Source organism: Myxine glutinosa, chromosome 1 (assembly GCF_964187855.1).
Source record: "Myxine glutinosa chromosome 1, kmMyxGlut1.1, whole genome shotgun sequence".
NCBI lineage: Eukaryota > Metazoa > Chordata > Myxini > Myxiniformes > Myxinidae > Myxine > Myxine glutinosa.
The window spans coordinates 45,685,647-45,704,554 of NC_136261.1; the positions used below are offsets into that span (position 1 = coordinate 45,685,647).

Sequence of the window (18,908 nt, forward strand, 5' to 3'; positions counted from 1 at the left end):
TTCACGGTGTAATTTGTGCGAGGCTTTTGTCCGAGTGAGCTTGAGTCGAGAGGGCGAATGTACGGGTTGGGAATGTACGGGTCTCCCTTCCCCCGCCTGGCAACGCCGGTACTGGAGGACGTCACAGGATCGGTGAGTCTCCAAAATCCGCTTCGTGCTGTTGCGAATATGCAGGACTATGTCCGATTGTTGTGCTGCTCTCCGACCATGAGAACTGCAACGTCATTGTTGACTGGCCTTCCCCTTCCCTCCCACTTCCCCCTCCTCCCTCCGTCCCCCATTCCCTTCCCCCTCCACCCTACCCCTCCCCTTCTCCCCTCCCCCTCCCCTCCCTTTTCCCCCTCCCCCTTCCCCCCTTCCCTCCCCCCTCCGGCCCCTCCCCCTCCCCTCCCCCTCCCCCCTTCGCCCCTCCCCCCCTTCCCCTCCCCCCCTCCCTCCTCCCCTCCTCCCTCCCCCCCTCCCATCCCTCACCCTCCCCATCCCCCCCTCTTCTCCCCTCTTCTCCCCTCTTCCCCTCCCCCGCCCGGCAATGCCGGGTACTTCTGCTAGTAATGTATGAAGTTATTGTTTGTCCTGGTTATGGTGATTGTGGATGAAAACATATTCTCTTGAGAAGACATTTTGGAATTAAGAGAAAGTGTTTCATAATGTTTGTCTTCATTACAATATGCTGTTATTTTGAACAAAAAGACAATATTGGAAAATCCACTGTTCCGTTCCAATAATTTCATCGTGAGGCTGCAAAAGGCAATAGTGAGGCTATGTTAGTGATCCATGGATGTTGGCGTATACCTTGTATAATTAGGTTTAAATGAGGTTTATCATACTTTGTCTAAACTCAAACTAATGGGCTTCTACAGGAGTGGACACAATGATTATTATGATTGATATGTTGTGTTACAGATCAATTTACAGAAGAGACAACTACAATTTCCAGTAGCAACATAAAAGACAAAGGTATTTTTTGGCACTTTCCGTTTCCCACACTTATGCTGTCCATAAAAATATCAGATATCTCACGTTTCCATTCAATAAGCAATCACAATGATGTCATATTCAACTGTTATGTTTTGTGGCAAAAATGATTCTCCCAACGCTTACCTCTTTGACTTCCGCTATACAAAGCTTCCGCTTCCGCTTTGACTTCCGCTATTCTTTTAACATATACAAAGATTTTATATTTTATTGAAAATTGTAAAAGCTTCTTTCTTGTATTTATTATAATCTGAGAATTATCATAAGCATATTGTTCACCTGTGGCCTCCGTCACTAATTATGGTAGCCTGCACATTTGTAGACTCCAAACATACTTTCTTGACTCCCTTAGAACTAATGTTCTGCTTTGTAAAGATGTAAATAAAAATTTTGTGAGATACAAAATGATGCTCTCTTGTTCTGCCTCACTCTCTCTCTTCTGTGCCTTCAGCATCAACGTTCAAGCCAACGCCAATCTCACCATTTCTGGTTTTCATCGGATTCATTTTAGGCCTGGCAGGTGTTATAGCCCTAATTTCTATCTTCAGGGGCCTGCTCTTAATCATCAAGAATTGGAAGCTTGATCCTTACCATAGTAAGGCTCTCCAACTGCAAATACATTCTCACATACTACTATTTGTAAATCAATGGCCGTGGCAGACTCTATCATAATAACGTATGTTTGAGCACTTTGTGTTTACGTGAATAAATAGGACATCAGATTAAATGTGTATGTCACATGTACAAAGTCAGCCTTACTTATGATTTCAATATGGCACAGTAGACTAGACGGATTTATGGAAAAAGGCCATGTATAAGCTTCTAGGTTCATTTTTGGATAAAAGTTGGGAACCTCACTTTTTAACATAACTAGGGTATGCTGAATTCGATTAACCCGGTTCCCAAGCCGAATTGTGAGTTTTTGGACAATTTATTTGAACAAGCATTTAGATATCATGTATATACATGCAGCTCTTATACTTTAACTTCACAACTTTTACCCCAAAATGCACCTAGAAGCTTATACATGGCCTTTTTTCATCTGTGGAAATGGGAAGGAACGTGGTGATTCAGGACTGGAGCCTATTCTGATCTCACTGGGTCCAATCCCAGAAAGTTGCCTCGAGATGATATGTTGTGCATGCCAGAAGCAATGCAAGACTCGGAGCTGCAAATGTGGCTATTCAGAGTTGAGGTGCACGTCAATGTGCAGTGTGCACTTTCAGAAACAGAGTGATGATCAGACCCCTTGTATGAATTTGATGTAGTTTGGCAAAACAACATGTGTGACATTCCTGAATGTATGTGCTTCATGGCCATGTACAGTCATGTGAAAAAGTAAGTACACCCCATGTAAAGTTTTGACTTTGTCGTGAAAATCGAACTCTGACACGACTGGACCTCTAGGTAGGCTTTAATATCATTTAGATCCAAAGGCATTCCTAAAAGAATACATTCAAGCAACAGGCATTAAATCAGCATCACATGAGTAGCAACGGTTGCATACAGGTGCGTACAGGTAGTATAACTATAAGCGAGCTTGTGATATTTATAGCAGAGTCGTTACCTTTCTAGGGAAGCCCAGAGTAGCGAGAGAGAGTTACATTTCGATTATGGATGTACATCTCCTGTCCGCGCTGATATATATAGGAACCGCGAAAGGGTCGCGTAGCGGCCATGAGGCGAACAACATCCGTGTCGTAACTTGGATGACGATTGCATATGACGATTTCATCACATTCTCCCCGCGCTTAGATCTTAACTCGGCGGTGAAGAACAGCAGACTCATACAGAGGAACACGTAGGAATGCAAAGAACGAAATACATTTGAAAGATGTCACGGCCGGTCGGACGTCCAAGGGGCCATCAATCCCGATGGCAGGGCTACTGCGTTTCAGCCTGTTAGCCTGGTTAGCAATCAATCCCCAGCTATAGATGTGTCGAGGAGGAAGTCCCAGTCAAGAAGATATCGGACCGAGCAAGCAGTGGTCATCCCAGGGAGAAGACGTTGAGCCCGTGGGTAGCAGTAGTCTTCCAGTGGGGTAGTCTGAGTAGATAAGTGTACCCTTTGCGATTCGCAGCTCATAAGGTGTGCCATGACGAAGAGCGGCTGTCCATACGACGCAAAGCAACGCATTTCAGGCTGATGTGTCGGTGTGGAAGATGTGTAATTCAGTAAGTCATGTCTATTCGTCGCAGGGCAACACATTTCAGGAAGAGGTGTCGAAGCGGAAGATGTGTAAATCAGTAAACCTCAACAGTAAATCAGTAAACCTCAACAGTAAGTAAGATTACATAACAGGAGGCCACTACAGGAAGACCATTATAGTAGGTCTGTACCTGCCTTGGCTCCCAAGGGTACATACGCTGTACAAGCTCATGTAGCGGCACGCGAATCTACCGTTGGCAGCGATCGCACGAGACACGAGCGGCCTCTGAAGGCTGCCTGGACGACCGGCATTTACGACGCGCCTCTCCAGCGAAACGCGCAGGTCCTCCGGGATGCATATGGCAAGCTTGTCCAGCAGCACAGCGCGCGGAGGATCGGAGAAGATCGGCAGACCGAGAGAGCCCCGGCTGGACAAACCATATTTGTCCCAGCGTCGTCCCGGATCGTTAAGATTGATTGTCATGATTGTCATGCTAGATGTCCCGGATGGATTGGCCATCCCGGATCCATCCAGTTAACGCCATCGTTGCATGGCACGGATCCAGCCGGACCGCGGAATGGCTCGGATCGACCATCCACGGACGCAAGGTCTCCCCGGATGGGCTGTCCATCCACGGATGTCCGACCAATCCATCCATTCAACACATGGAATGGCTCGGATCGTCCATCCGTTCATCACATGGAATGGCTCGGATCGACCATCCATGGACTCAAAGTCACGCTCAAAGACACAAAGGCATCCATGGTAACACATGGAATGGCTCGGATCGACCATCTATGGTCAACATACCGAAGTCAACAAGAATACCGGACGGCTCCCGGAGCGAGCAACAAGAACTTCCCGAGGTGGCCCGATCTCAGGGGGGGGGTCATGTCGAGGAAGGGTCGCAGGGGCCATGGGTCACGGTGTACCCAGAAGACTATCCACCAGCGCGACCTCAAGGAAGCGCGGCAGATTAGCAACATGGTCATATCCCTTGGACATACTATCCACAAACCGCAAGAACATCGAGGTAGACAAAACACGAGACAAAACAACTGTTAAGGAGGTGGCTGCAGCGCGCTGCATACCGAAGACAGACGGCCTTCACAGTCTGGGTCAGGATGAGTCACAGTCAGACTGGGGCAGAGGGGAGATTGGAATCAGACGAGGCGTCTCGCAGTCTCGAAATGTACGAGGCAAGAGCTCTGTTCGATAACAACGAGCCCAGAGTCAAGGACGAGCATGCGGTCAAGGGAGTCGGGCGCGACGCTCAATGTCACGAGGTCACCGTGTACACCCTAAATGGTGCTGGCGCGCGACCCTGAGGGAGCGCCGCGTTACGTTGTTCACGTCGTTACGTAAAGGACAATGGGTACGCAGTCACCAAGGTACACGGTAAGGCAAACGAACCCCCGATGAGATCACGGGAAGCACGCCATTACGCTAATGACGCCGCGAAGCGAACGCGTCAAAGATGCTGTAAAGCGAACGCGTGATACAGTCGATGACGTCAACAAGTAGGTCGGGCGGGTTGGCGAGCTCCAGCCGAGCGGCCTCCCCAGACGGAGTCGCGCGCAGCAACACCCGAGCGAGCCCGAGATCGGCACACGGCACACGAACCCGGCCGACGGCGAAAGCAACATCTAGGGCGCAGCAACACCCGAGCGAGCCCGAGATCGGCACACGGCACACGAACCCGGCCGACGGCGAAAGCAACATCTAGGGCGCACCGCGTACGAGGGAAACCGAAAGCCGCGTCTCGGCCCGTTGATCCAGAGCGGGCGAGCCCGCCGAGCCGAGGGGCGAGCAGGCCGAGTCGAGTTGGCGAGCACGCCCGGCAGCGACAGACCGCACGACCCGAAGCAGCGCCCCGCCTGCCTGGCTGTCGGGTCTAAGGAGCGAACACATACAACGCCCTGACGTAGCATCTCATTTGGAGGTGCATTGAGCATGAAGGATGAAGAGGGGCCTTTCGGTCCGTCAGGCCTGCTCTACACCACATAAACGCAATCCAACAGCTTATCAAATTAAATTAATTGGGTGAAACGCGGGGTGTGAAAAAGAAGAATGAAAGCATACGGTCCACATACATTCCATGCACAGCATTTTTACAATGGTCGCAGGTGGTTAACGAATACGCCGTTTGAAGATCGGGAACACCAAATCAAGGAAAACAAAGGACGATCACTTATAGAATACACATGGTAGCCAGGTATACGATCAACCATTAGAAGCATATGCCCGTGTGTCGTGAAAGGCTATGAAGGTCCCGCTCGACGTCCATAGAAACTCGTCCGTGCTGCGACGAGTCCTCGCCAGGGCCCAAGCGAGCCTCCATTGAGGCGTTTCCGGGCGATCCCCTACTCAGTGGGGCCGGCGAGTGGAATTCCAGCGAAGATGCGGCGCGCGCAACGGGCGCGTCGTAGTAGGGATTCCATCCAGCGACGGTGCGGCGCGTGATTCGCGTGTAAGAGGGGATCCGACGAGCAGCGAGGAATCGCCGGCAACGCAGAGAGGGCCGCGATGGGTGCCACGTGTGGCGAGTAGGAGGTGATTCCGAGCAACGAACGGAATCGAGGGCCACGCCGATCGTCGTGGGCCACGCCGAGTGCGGGAGCAACGTGCGGCGAGGAGGTGCTCAGAATCAGAATGGAGGCCCCGATTCGCGTGGAGGAGGTGGTGGTTCCACCGAGTAACGAGTGGTCGGAGTGAGCCGGTCGTGCCGGCGTGAGTCCGACGAGTAGTGCGCGATCCGCACGGCGGAGATGGGCCACAGAGTAGCGAGTGGTCGGAGTGGAGCCGGTCGTGAGAGAGACGCGGCGTGATTCCGACGAGCAGTGCGTGATTCACGCGGAGGAGAGGGGCCACAGAGTCGCGAGTTGTCGGAGTGGAGCCGGTCGTGAGCTCTATGTTCCGCTGATCTCCGCTCGTCACGGAATCACGATCAGCGGAATGCGTGCCCCGAGCGGCCTTTCTGCAGACCTTTCGCAAAAGGGCCTTAGCGGAGCACAGGTGACACGTCGCCTGTCGGGCCGGCATTCGGAGCGAGGATGCGGCCGATGTCCACACGAGTAACGTTTTGCATACCGGGTAGGCCGGGCAGCGGCGGCTGCGGGGGAGCTCCGGAAGCGGGATGGTTCTCTCGGACGGAGCCGTTAGCGATTCGAGTAACCGAGGCGAGGTTCATACCTTCGGCTCCAAGCGGGTCCGTTGTTCCGACAGGGGGTTGCGGCCCAGGTCATTTCCCAGTGGCCTCCTTCAGCAGGTGCTGTGCCGGAGTCATGCCTGCTCCGGCTTTCGGGCCTACGCTACAGGAGAGCAGCCTGCGTTTTGACGACGCGGTCCCGCAGAAGGCTTGCGAGGTCCCCATCGTATCCGGCCCTCGTGAGGCAGACCGGTGGCGAGAGGAGTGGGAGCTCCGTCGCTGGAGCGAGCTCGACGGGTCCTCCGCCGGGCGTTCTTCTCCGTAGCGCCGCAGCGAGCAGTGCGGGAGCGTGGGTTGATTCCGAGCGATGTCAGGAGAAAGTTGGTCTGTAACACGGAGCGGTGGGCTCGGTCTCGTGAGCCGCAAAGTTATTCTGCCGCGCGTTGAGCCAAGGAGCAACTCCGACGCAGATCCCTCCGCTTGAGGGTCGGCTCCGCGAGGCGGTACCACGATCATCATCCGGCGATCTCAAAGATCTAAATGATATTAAATGTCGTGAAAATCGAACTCTGACACGACTGGACCTCTAGGTAGGCTTTAATATCATTTAGATCCAAAGGCATTCCTAAAAGAATACATTCAAGCAACAGGCATTAAATCAGCATCACATGAGTAGCAACGGTTGCATACAGGTGCGTACAGGTAGTATAACTATAAGCGAGCTTGTGATATTTATAGCAGAGTCGTTACCTTTCTAGGGAAGCCCAGAGTAGCGAGAGAGAGTTACATTTCGATTATGGATGTACATCTCCTGTCCGCGCTGATATATATAGGAACCGCGAAAGGGTCGCGTAGCGGCCATGAGGCGAACAACATCCGTGTCGTAACTTGGATGACGATTGCATATGACGATTTCATCACAGACTTTTTCAACATATTTCAATATACAGCGATTTGATCTTCATTTCAACAATATTGATAAAGGTGATATAACATAACAAATATCATGAAACATTTACATTTTGTAGTCCATTGTATAATTTAAATAAACATAAATGTAAATTTCGCATGTGGAAAAAGTAAGTACACCCTTGGCTCTAATAGGTGGTATTGCCCCCTTTGGCAGAAACAACCTCAAGTAGGCGTTTCTTATAACTGTCTACCAGTCTCTGACATCGACTGGGAGAAATTTTTGCCCACTCCTCCATGCAGAATTCTTTCAGCTGTGCGATGTTTGAGGGGTTTCTTGCATGCACAGCTCGTTTCAAATCCCCCCACAACATCTCGATGGGATTTAGATCCAGGCATTGACTTGGCCATTCCAGAACCCTCCATTTCTTTCTTTTCAGCCATTCCTTGGTGGATTTACTGGTATGTTTAGGGTCATTGTCATGTTGCAAGGTCCACCTTCGGTTGAGCTTCAACTTTCCGACAGATGGCCTCACATTATCCTCAAGCACCCTCTGGTACAATGAAGAATTCATAGTGGATTCTACAATGGTGAGCTGCCCAGGCCCTGATGCAGCAAAGCTGCCCCAAACCATAATATTTCCACCACCATGCTTTACAGTTGGTATCAGGTTCTTGTGGTCAAATGCTGTCTTTGGTTTTCGCCAAACATGTCTTCTGGTACTGTGGCCAAATAGCTCTACCTTTGACTCATCTGTCCAGAGCACATTGTTCCAGAAGTGCTGGTCTTTGCCTCTGTGTTCATTGGCAAACTTTAGTCTTGCCCTGATGTTCTTTCTGGACAGCAAAGGTTTCCTCCTGGCACACCTCCCATGTAGATCAAACTTGTGCAGCCTCTTTCTAATGGTAGACTCGTGCACTTTGACATCAACAGTGGCAAGAGCTACCTGTAGGTTGTGTGATGACATTCTGGGATCCGTAGAGACTTCTTTCAGCATCTTGCGGTCTGCTCTCGGGCTGAACTTGCTGGGGCGGCCTGGCCTGAACAAGTTGGCAGTTGATTGAAATCTTCTCCACTTGTAGATGGTCTTCCGGATAGTCGAATGATTGATTTCAAATTGTTTGGAGATCTTTTAAAATCCCTTCCCAGACTCGTAGGCATCTATAACCTTCTTTCTGAAGGCCTCAGAGAGCTCTTTTGATCTAGGCATGGTGACGCAGCACACTTCAACAAAAAGAGCAAACCAAACGAAATGCCTGAGGTTGAAATAAGACAGGTTCCTCCAAGATCCTCTCAAACGATGTTCTAATCATTTGCACCTGAGCTGGTGCACCTGATTCGAATTTTAGGTATTTGAAGTAGTGATAAATGTAGGGGTGTACTTACTTTTTCCACATGCGAAATTTGCATTTATGTTTATTTAAATTATACAATGGACTACGAAATGTAAATGTTTCATGATATTTGTTATATTTTATCACCTTTATCTATCAATATTGTTGAAATGAAGATCAAATAGCTGTATGTTGAAATATGTTGAAAAAGTCAAAACTTTACATGGGGTGTACTTACTTTTTCACATGACTGTGTACTTAATTTTAGAATAACTGGTTGTATGAAACATTGTCTTATTAAAACCATTTCCCATTTTATGGTGTCCAATTTCAATATCAGTTTGAATGTCTCTTTCAATACGTCGCCAAGCATAATATAGACGAGACGGATTTATGAAAAAGGCCATGTATAAGCTTCTAGGTGCATTTTGGGTTAAAAGTTGTAAAGTTAAAGTGAAAGAGCTGCATGCATATACATGATATATAAATGCTTGTTAAAAGAAATTGTCCAAAAATGGCAATTTGGCGGCCATTTTGTTTTATGCTAATTAGAAGGTCAAAAACTTAAAATTCGGCTTGGGAACCAGGTTAATCGAATTCAGCATACCCTAATTATGTTAAAAAGTGAGGTTCCCAACTTTTACCCAAACATGCACCTAACATTCACATTTCTCAGAAATCCGTCTAGTCTGCAGGTATTATGACAAAGTAACATGGGTTGCCACAAACCATGTAATCATCCCAATGTTTCATTGTCAACTCTTTACGAGCTGAATTTTTGAGAATGTGCCTTTACGAGGTTAAACTGTATGATGATGATGATGATTATTATTATTATTATTTATATTTTACATTATTATAGCATCATTTACATACTTTGGTATTTAGAAAATATGCTACAAAGTGCCATTTACTGCTATTCGTTTTGTGAAATGACAACAGATAAAGTGATGCCACCTTGTTTGCCAGAAAACCAAGCAGCAATTAACACACCACGCACGTGTCCGGCTTTCCAAATGTCTAGCGAAGAAGGGATCTACTCTGACGTCATCATGAGGCCTCGGATGAGCCGGTGATATTATTATCTGTTGCCCTGTCTCTCATGCTCTCTTCATCACAATCACTTTTTAGACTTCAAAAGGCAATGAGAAATTCTGAAATTTGAGCTGTATAGCACAGTTAATATTTACTCTGGTGACCATCCATGTAAAATTCCACACGAGGTTTTATCATACTTGGAAGAATCATGACATGTGAAACTTTGACAAATAGTAAATGGAAACGAACACATATTTACTCATGGAAGCATCCACAAGATGGATAAAAAACCTGAAAAACGTGTGGTTACACGTTTGAAATTTAACACGCGGTAAAATAAATTAACAAACACTGGTTATGATTCATAAAAAGAGAATTTCTATTTCTGAATTTAAATATAAATTTGCACAGCCAAACAAATATAAATTTAAATATAAATTCTTTGTTCTTCGCCAAATTTTTCAACTTCACATTTCTGTGCTGTTTCAGTTTAGAAGATTTCAAGTCAGAGGTTATAGAATTAAATCACTGTGGCAATGCTCTAGACTCTAGACTCTAGAGTGTAGATCATTTAATTACATTTTGTCAATTTGCATTTTGTAACGTCATGCATATTATTTACATTTTATTATACTTATTTACAATTTAAATGTTCTATAAAATCATACTATGGTGCTTTGGTATAACAGATGCAATGATGAAAAAGGTAAAAGTATGTTGGGCCGATCGAACCACCCAGTATAACCATTGCCAGAAACTGCTTCGGCAGCACCGATGTTCTGTGACAGAGTAATTTGGATTTGAGATCAAAAGATGAATATGAGACAAGAGTACAGAAGGTCGGCTTTTATTTAATGGTATTTCGATACATATATGTTTTACCATTGTAGAACAATAGCACTTTTTATGTTAAGTCCCCCATTGTTAGGAAAGCCTAAATATTGAACAAATGACTGACAGGTATTTCTTGTTGCTCAGGTATTTCTTGTTGCTCAGGTGATTCTTGTTGCATTGATTGTTCACACATAAAAGAGCTGTGAATCTTTAGTCTTGGTTTTAGCCTTTCCTTTTGCCTTTGGAGTCAGTAGGCATAAACCAACATGAAGACCATAGAACTGTCTACAAAAGAAAAACAAGCAATGTGGAAGCTGAAAGAGCAGAATAATTAAATTAGAACTACAGCACAAATTTTGGGCATAGCAAATACACCAATTTGCAATATCTTGAAAAAGAAAGAAACCACTAGTGTACTTAGCAATAGACAACGGTCAGGTCGGCCAAAGAAAACTGCAGTTGATGACAGAAACATCATCAGAGCTGTGAAGAAAAACCTTAAAACAACAGTCAGTGACATCACTAATACGTTCCAGAGTGCAGGGGTAAAATGTGAAGAAAAACCTTTAAACAACTGTCAGTGACATCACTAATACGTTCCAGAGTGCAGGGGTAAAATGTGAAGAAAAACCTTTAAACACCTGTCAGTGACATCACTAATACGTTCCAGAGTGCAAGGGTAAAAGTATCACAATCTACCGTACGCAGAAGACTTTGACAGCAGAATTACAAAGGCTACAATGCAAGATGCAAACCTCTAATCAGAACTAAAATAGGCCAGATTATAATTTGCCAACAAGTACATAGGTCAGCCAGTGAGTTCTGGAACAAAGTTTTATGGACATATGAGACCAAGATAAACCTTTACTAAAGCGATGGAAAGGTAAAGGTGTGGAGAAAGGAAGGAACTCCCTTTGATCCAAAGCATACTACATCATCTGTGAAGCATGGTGGAGGTAGTGTCATGGCTTGGGCCTGCATGGTTGCCTCTGGGACTGGCTCACTCATCTTTATTGATGATGGAACTAATGATGGCAGCAGCAGAATGAATTCGGAAGTGTAGAGAAACATTTTGTCTGCCTTATTGTGAGTATGTGAGTATGTGAGTATGTGAGTATTGTGAGTATTGTGAGTATGAAGTATGTCGAAGAAAATTCCTCTAAACTCATTGGGCGGCGCTTCACTATGCAGCAAGACAATGACCCAAAACACACTGACAATGCACCCAAGGAGTTCATCAGGGGTAAAAAAAATAAATGGAAGGTTTTGGACTGACCAAGTCAATCTCCTGATTAAACCCAATAGAGCATTCATTTAACTTCCTGAAGGGAAGATTAAAGTCGGAAAACCCCCAAAACACCAACTGAAAATGGCTGCAGTAAAGAACGGCAAAGCATCTAAAAGGAAGATACCAAGAGTTTGGTGATGTCTCTACGTTACAGTCTCAATGCAGTTATTGCATGCAAGGAATATGCCAACAAATACAAACTATTATATACTACTTTAACTTACTTTAAGTTAATCTGTTCCAATACTTATGCTTACCTGAAACAGGGGGACTGAACATGCAAAGTGCTATTGCTCTACAATGATAAAACATGTATGGATAGAAATACCAAGAAATAAAAGCTGACCTTTTGTACTCTTGCCTCATATTCATCTTTTGATCTCAAATCAAAAGTTTTTAGTTTATAAAAATTATGACAAATTTGACTTCACTGTTCCAATACTTATGGAGGGCAATGTAAATATAAATATAAATGGCGCTCCGTGGACTATTGTGCGTTTTTTGGTCCGGTAACTTAAATTCCACAAGTAACTTGACATGGGCTTGTTTACATTATTTTGACCGAGCACAGCCCACATTCTTTACTCCACATGTGAATGTTATTTCACATGCACTTATGGCCACACATTTCCACATGCTATTCTAAAATTTCACACTTCAGTTTACCAATCCATATCAAATACTCAAGACTTCTCATCAATTAATGACCATTTTATCCAAGTCCCTGCATTACTAAACACTGATGGGAGAGATATGCATCAGAGAAGATGTGCACTGGGGTTGAGGTTGTTTTGATAAATCTCAATTGAAATTCAGGAAATTTTCAGGAAATCAATCCAGATTATTTGAGGAAATTATTTTCGAATTTGTCATTAGACAAGTACTGTGAAGAGGAAGCTGTCAGTTTGTCTTTTAAAAATATTTTATAATAAGCTGATGTACCCGTCAAGAAAAGGTGATAGTATAGTATGGTATCTGATAGGATGGGAGGACCCCAGAACAACAGCAATCCTACGCTGGAATGCCATCGGAATCATTGCCCACTGGAATGCCTTGCTTTAGTAATGCCTCGTCATCCGATATGGCAAATGCTCTGACAAAAATCTACTTTTGACTGGGTTAAATATAATAAATGGAGGAGTTTAAATAAATTCAGTTGCCATACGCAGAATTCCAAAACATTTAAAAGTACGCCGAAGAAGTTTGGCGACTCTGCATGAAGCGGTGAGAGAGGAGATAGGAAACATAGAGAGATTTACCTTTATTAGCCTCCGTTGGACTTAGTCAGAAACGGGGGCTTGTGGATTGGGTCTCATCCATCTGTCTTGTCTGTCTGTCCGTCCATTCGTCCGTCCGCAACCATATATTGGACATGTATGAGCCGATTTTGTTAATATTTGGCACAGAGATAATACATGTTGGTACACATATGCACATAATTATGTTATGCAATGCGATCAAAGATGGTCGACTGGCAGCCATTTTAGTCATAAAAAACCCCGATGTTGAACACGTCCACAAGCATTTCTCGGACATGCATCTGCCGATGTTGTTCAAACTTGGCACACAGATAATGAGTGATGGCTTACAAATGCACGTCATTCTTTATCGAGATCAGATCCAAGATGGCCGACTGGCGCCCATTTTGTTACTTAAACATGTCCCCAACCATTTCTTGATTTGCATGGACAAATTTTGTTCAAACTTGGTATAAAGACAATACACGAGAGTATACATATGCAGAAGATTTAGTTTTGTAATCCGACCAAAGATAAAACCACGTGGGCCATGACATTTTATGTCTTTTCTTCTTGTTTGTATAATATTGATACAATGCAATAAAAGTATTCCAATAAATAATTTTCATCACACATATTACCCAAATGATTTGATGTGATATAAAATTGGCAGCATTACTGTGTTTTTTCGAATAGGGGAAGCAAAACATTTGGGAGGATACAGATTTGGATTCGAGATCGATCTATGAATGAAGTACAAACGTTTATCCATGATCTATCTATGAAATGTCTTTCGCTGATCTCACGTGAACAATAAACACAATATTTTCGTTGACTAAGTCAAAATGTAAGAGGGAATATAAATGATTGTGTTTCTGTTCTGACAGGTAATGAGAATCGAAATGAAAAAAAGATGAAGACACATAACAGAAGAATAAAAATCATCGGTTTAATGCAATTGAGTATCTATTTGTAGACTATTTAAACTAGATTATTCGATTGAATTGTATTTTATTACAGCAATTTAATGTTGGCATTGTACTATACTAAAAATGTATATTTTGCTTATCAATTTACAGGTTGCATACTGTGCAATTATATTTATGTCATCGCTTTTACTGCAAGGACTTGAATAAAATTCCAACTTTATCCTCAACAAAGTGATCACTCAAAAGTAAATGAACGCACAAGCTAAATATGTGCGTACATACTTTGTAGACAGAGGAGGCTCGTGAATTTGTTCAGCCATCTATGGAGTCACCATTAAAGTGAATTGGTTCAAGCAACTTGTGGTAATATGATCCTATAAACAACATATATGGTTCATCTTTGTCTCTATTTCATCCATTTCTGATGTTATTAACTTTGATCACATAATCTTGGACAATTGTTTTGTTCATTCATTGTCTTTCATGCACATTCATATTAATTTTATGCACCTCCATCCAATGCAAACCTAGGATTATATTCACCTGTAAATGTTTCATTGTCAGAGAAACCTTGTGACAGTTGGAGCATGATCAACCAAATCATGTGGAATCTAGAAAAATCCTCAACATCAAATTTTCTCAATTTAACATTTAATTCTTATTTAATAAATAAAATTATGTTGGTAATATTTTCTTGAAAAATTTATGTCATATGACTTCAGTTGGCTTGATAGGTCTACTTCTTCTTCGTTCATATGTAGCACAAGGCTGCGGTGTAGCATCATTGGCTGAAGGTGCAGGTGTGCTGCTAATGCAGTGCCCTCTGCTGGTTAGGGCAGGAATATGGAATTTGCCCATTGTTGGATATTGCTGGTGATAGCTCACATACTCTTCGCTAAGGATACCATGGGATCTTTAACGTCCATCAACGAATGCTGGCATCCGAGGGACCTCCGTTGGCGGACACGTTGGTGAATCACTCTGCCTGTGAAACGCTGAGATGACAGTTTATAGCTGGGTCAGGATTCAAACTCAAGATAGATGGCTGAGAGGCGAGTGTGTGTACATCTAGACCATCAACTCAATCCACTGCAGAAGGAAGGCCTTCCTCACCATGGTCTATTCTGTTATATTCAATGCAATTTGATCCCTTTATTCTCCAGTAAATTCTCAATTTAATCCCCTCCATCTGAAATTTGAGCTACTACAGGGCCTTCATTGGTGGCCAGTTTGTAATTCCTGTTTTCCACTGGTTGTTTGTCACCCTCGCCAGAGGAGAGGGTATTGCATTTGAGTCCGTTTGTTATCTTGCCAAAACGAAGTTTTTGCAAGATGTATTAGTCAGCTTGTATGTTTGTTTGTTTGTTTGTGGTTAATCATTTTTTTTTCACGTTTAGATCACTCTGTAGACCACAGTTATTATTGGAAACTCCTGTAACTTCGCATATCAGAGTCCTATAGAGATACCCTTCAGCACACAAAATTTTGAAGGTCAAGGTCAAAGGTCAAGGTCACTTTGCGGTCAATCATGGAGGTCAACGAAACCCTTATTTTTTGAGTAACTTTGATCGGATCGTCTCCAAACTTCATGGGAATCTAGTATATGGTCCGGCGCTCAGCTGATTAGTTTTTGGTGGCGATCGGCCTTGACCTTCATGGTTAGCGCTGGAGGTCGAAAATTATTGACCCCAAGGTCAAATTTTGAAATCGTAGGTACCATATCGAGTAATACCTCATATGAATGCCCTTGATGAGTGCTTCCCAGATCTGTAAACAGTTTGACGCTATGACGTCATTTGATGACGTCATGACGAAAAAACGGAATTTTCATGAAAAAATTATTTCCTCAGTTCTCATCAAAATCTTTCAATATTTCATGTGCGTTGGTCATGAAGACATACTATTCACCATACGAAATTATTAAGGTCAAGGTCAAATGGCAAGATTCGGTTCACCCTGTGGGTGACATATGTTCATTTGTCTGTTTGTCCGCAAAGAATAAATGTGATTTTCTCTGCAACCGTTTGTCCGAATGACATGAAATTTTCACCATAGGTGCAACTCCACCTGTATAATTAAAAAATATATAATTATGACGTCATAGGTCACGTGGTTCGGCCGCCATCTTTGAAAAACCGAAAAACTTTGCACCTCCATATCTCCGAAAGCGCTGAATAGAGAAAATTGAGACATGGCTCATTGTAAAGACCTCTCCATGGGGAATAAAAGATGTTAATGATGACGTCATAATTCGACAAGTAGAAAACGTCGTCCTATTAAGATGAAATTTCTTGAGCATAATCTAGGAAAAATCAGTGGAGAAAAAAATAATAATGATGACGTCATCGGCCACGTGGTTCGGCCGCCATATTTTTTTAACACAAAAGCCTTAAAGACCACTGAAAATACATCCTGGCGAGGGTTTGCAATCTCTGATTGCTCTTTTTCATGTTCTTCTTGTTAAGTGTCCAGCCCAATTTCCTTTGAGGTTTTTTTACAGCGTAGCCCATAAGGCAACCGCCAAAGCCATCTAGAACAGTGTTTGTCCGTCCATATGTTATGTATGTATGTATGTATGTATGTATGTATGTATGTCCCCTCAAATGTATACCAATCAGAGCTGAGGATCTTGTCAGGGTGATGTGATTACGTCTGATGTCATTACGCGGCTGACTCTCCACGCATCGCCATTTTGATTCCAATTTCGTTCATGCCGAACATACCGTCGAACCGGTCGTATATTACAATCGCCATGCTATCCTCATCGCCACTTTCCAGCAAGGATAAAAAGAGACTGTATCGTTTGTGTATCTCAGTTCGGTTTCCCTCGTTACAGCCTCTTTCTTTTGGGGCTCGATGGAAAGAGAAACTGCCTTCTAGCACTGTGGACTTGTTGGCATAATGGTAAAGGGTCCTCTCTTCATCTGGAAGTTCGGCAGTTCGGTCAACCCTGGCTGAGTCATACTAAAAAAAGCTATGTACATCATAAAGATGCCATCACTTGTTACCCTCGCCAGAGGAGAGGGTATTACATTTGAGTCCGTAGCACTGTGGACTTGTTGGCATAATGGTAAAGGGTCCTCTCTTCATCTGGAAGTTCGGCAGTTCGGTCAACCCTGGCTGAGTCATACTAAAAAAAGCTATGTACATCATAAAGATGCCATCACTTGTTACCCTCACCAGAGGAGAGGGTATTACATCACCCTCTACATTTTTCATTCAGTGTGAAACACAAACAAACCGATTGTTAAAATGATCATCAAATATTGAAAGCATCGGCGTTACATCTCTTCCAACAATACGGTACCTATAGGCCTTATACGGTACGTATAGGCCTTATAGGCGTAATGCTTCATCTTCGGACCGCTTTGGACAAATTAAGCCCAGGTTTGTTAATACAGGTGTGTAGCATTTCAGTAGTATCATTTTCGTAATAATAGCCGGCGAAGCCGGTGTTGTGAATAAACGCGTACGTATTATGTTGAAAAGCCAGATTTTGCTGGATCCCTTGAGAATTCCAAGCTTTGATGCACCAAATCGCTCAATGGAGGCCGCCATCTTGCGGATGCGGAACTATGCATAACAAATTGAAAAAAGGTTCAATATGAGTTTGTTTCACCCGTCTTTTTTTGAGTCACAATCTTATGCACCTCTAATTTGTAATTAAAATACTTTAAGACCAACCTCGTTCTCCGGGCCCACACGGGCCCTGGTTATCTTCAACGAAAATCGTCACCAAACACCGGAACCAATGAGATTCGAGCATTTGAAAAAATATTTCAAAAAAGCTTTTTAGCACATTTCGGAGGCTGAAAACGGCGTCAAATATTCTAAAATTGACGAAGAATTATTTTTTAGAAATCTCGCGGCCGTTGGGGATAGTTTTTCACGGCCGGAAATATCCGAAGTTGAGACGGAATTCACCGAATTAATCAAGAAGTCAATTTTAATCTCATCCAGAATGCAAATGGTGTCATTTTGAACTAGGTACGGTACCTACTACACCTACCTACTACCAACTACCTCACCTACTGATGCCATAGTGATGGGTAAAATAGTGGCAAGAGGCTTTGGCTTCGCCGGCTCATTGCGGCTTTGCAGTCGGGTACTAATAGCCGGCGAAGCCGGTGTTGTGAATGAACGCGTACGTATTATGTTGAAAAGCCAGATTTTGCTGGATCCCTTGAGAATTTCGAAGCTTTGACCCACCAAATCGCTCAATGGAGGCCGCCATCTTGCGGATGCGGAGGTATGCATAAAAAATTGCGAGAAAGTTTGTAGCCGGCGAAGCCGGTGTTGTGAATGAACGTATACATATTATGATGAAAAGCCAGATGTTGCTGGATCCTTTGAGAATTTCGAAGCTTTGACGCACCAAATCACACCATGGAGGCCGCCATCTTGCGGATGCGGAAGTATGCATTAACAATTGCGAAAAAGTTCAATCGGAGTTTGTTTCACCCGTCTTTTTTTGATTCACAATCTTATGTTGAAAAGCCAGATTTTGCAGGATACTTTGAGAATTTCGAAGCTTTGACGCACCAAATCGTTCCATGGAGGCCGCCATCTTGCGGATGCGGAGGTATGCATAAACAATTGCGAAAAAGTTCAATAGGAGTTTGTTTCACCCGTCTTTTTTTGATTCACAATCTTATGTTGAAAAGCCAGATTTTGCAGAATCCTTTGAGAATTTCGAAGCTTTGACGCACCAAATCGCTCCATGGAGGCCGCCATCTTGCGGATGCGGAAGTGTGCATTAACAATTGCGAAAAAGTTCAATAGGAGTTTGTTTCACCCGCCTTTTTTTGATTCACAATCTTATGTTGAAAAGCCAGATTTTGCTGGATCCTTGTTATCTGCGACATTGTTATCTTTAATCCCGTTGTAATCAGCGACAGTGTTATCCTTCCCAGCGACATGTTGGATGTCCGGCGTGAACTCGGAAACGCAGGAGAGATGGCGTTGTTGCTGGGCAGACCACGGCTCCGAGACCTTGGCCATGGCAAAAACCAGGGGTTTGTGGTCCACAAACGCCATGACCAGGCGGGCTTCCAACAGGTAACG

General features: G+C 44.0%; 2 protein-coding genes across 4 annotated transcripts in view; one reads left to right on the forward strand and one right to left on the reverse strand.

Annotated features, from left to right (window-relative positions):
* LOC137423418 (uncharacterized) overlaps positions 1-14,060 on the forward strand; it is a 65,733-nt gene extending 51,673 nt beyond the window's left edge. For 2 of the 3 annotated variants that reach the window (XM_068110568.2, XM_068110587.2), the window contains exons 6-9: positions 904-957; positions 1,427-1,570; positions 9,487-9,589; positions 13,803-14,060. In XM_068110568.2, the coding sequence (XP_067966669.2) occupies positions 904-957; positions 1,427-1,570; positions 9,487-9,589; positions 13,803-13,806 (305 nt within the window). In that variant the 3' untranslated portion in view covers positions 13,807-14,060. Of the gene's footprint in view, positions 1-903; positions 958-1,426; positions 1,571-9,486; positions 9,594-13,802 lie in introns of those variants that run through there. The other variant, XM_068110578.2, reaches the window with a different exon arrangement.
* Positions 1-18,908, reverse strand: part of LOC137423441 (uncharacterized) — a 419,740-nt gene that overhangs the window by 240,124 nt on the left and 160,708 nt on the right. The gene's annotated exons all lie outside the window — the stretch shown is intronic.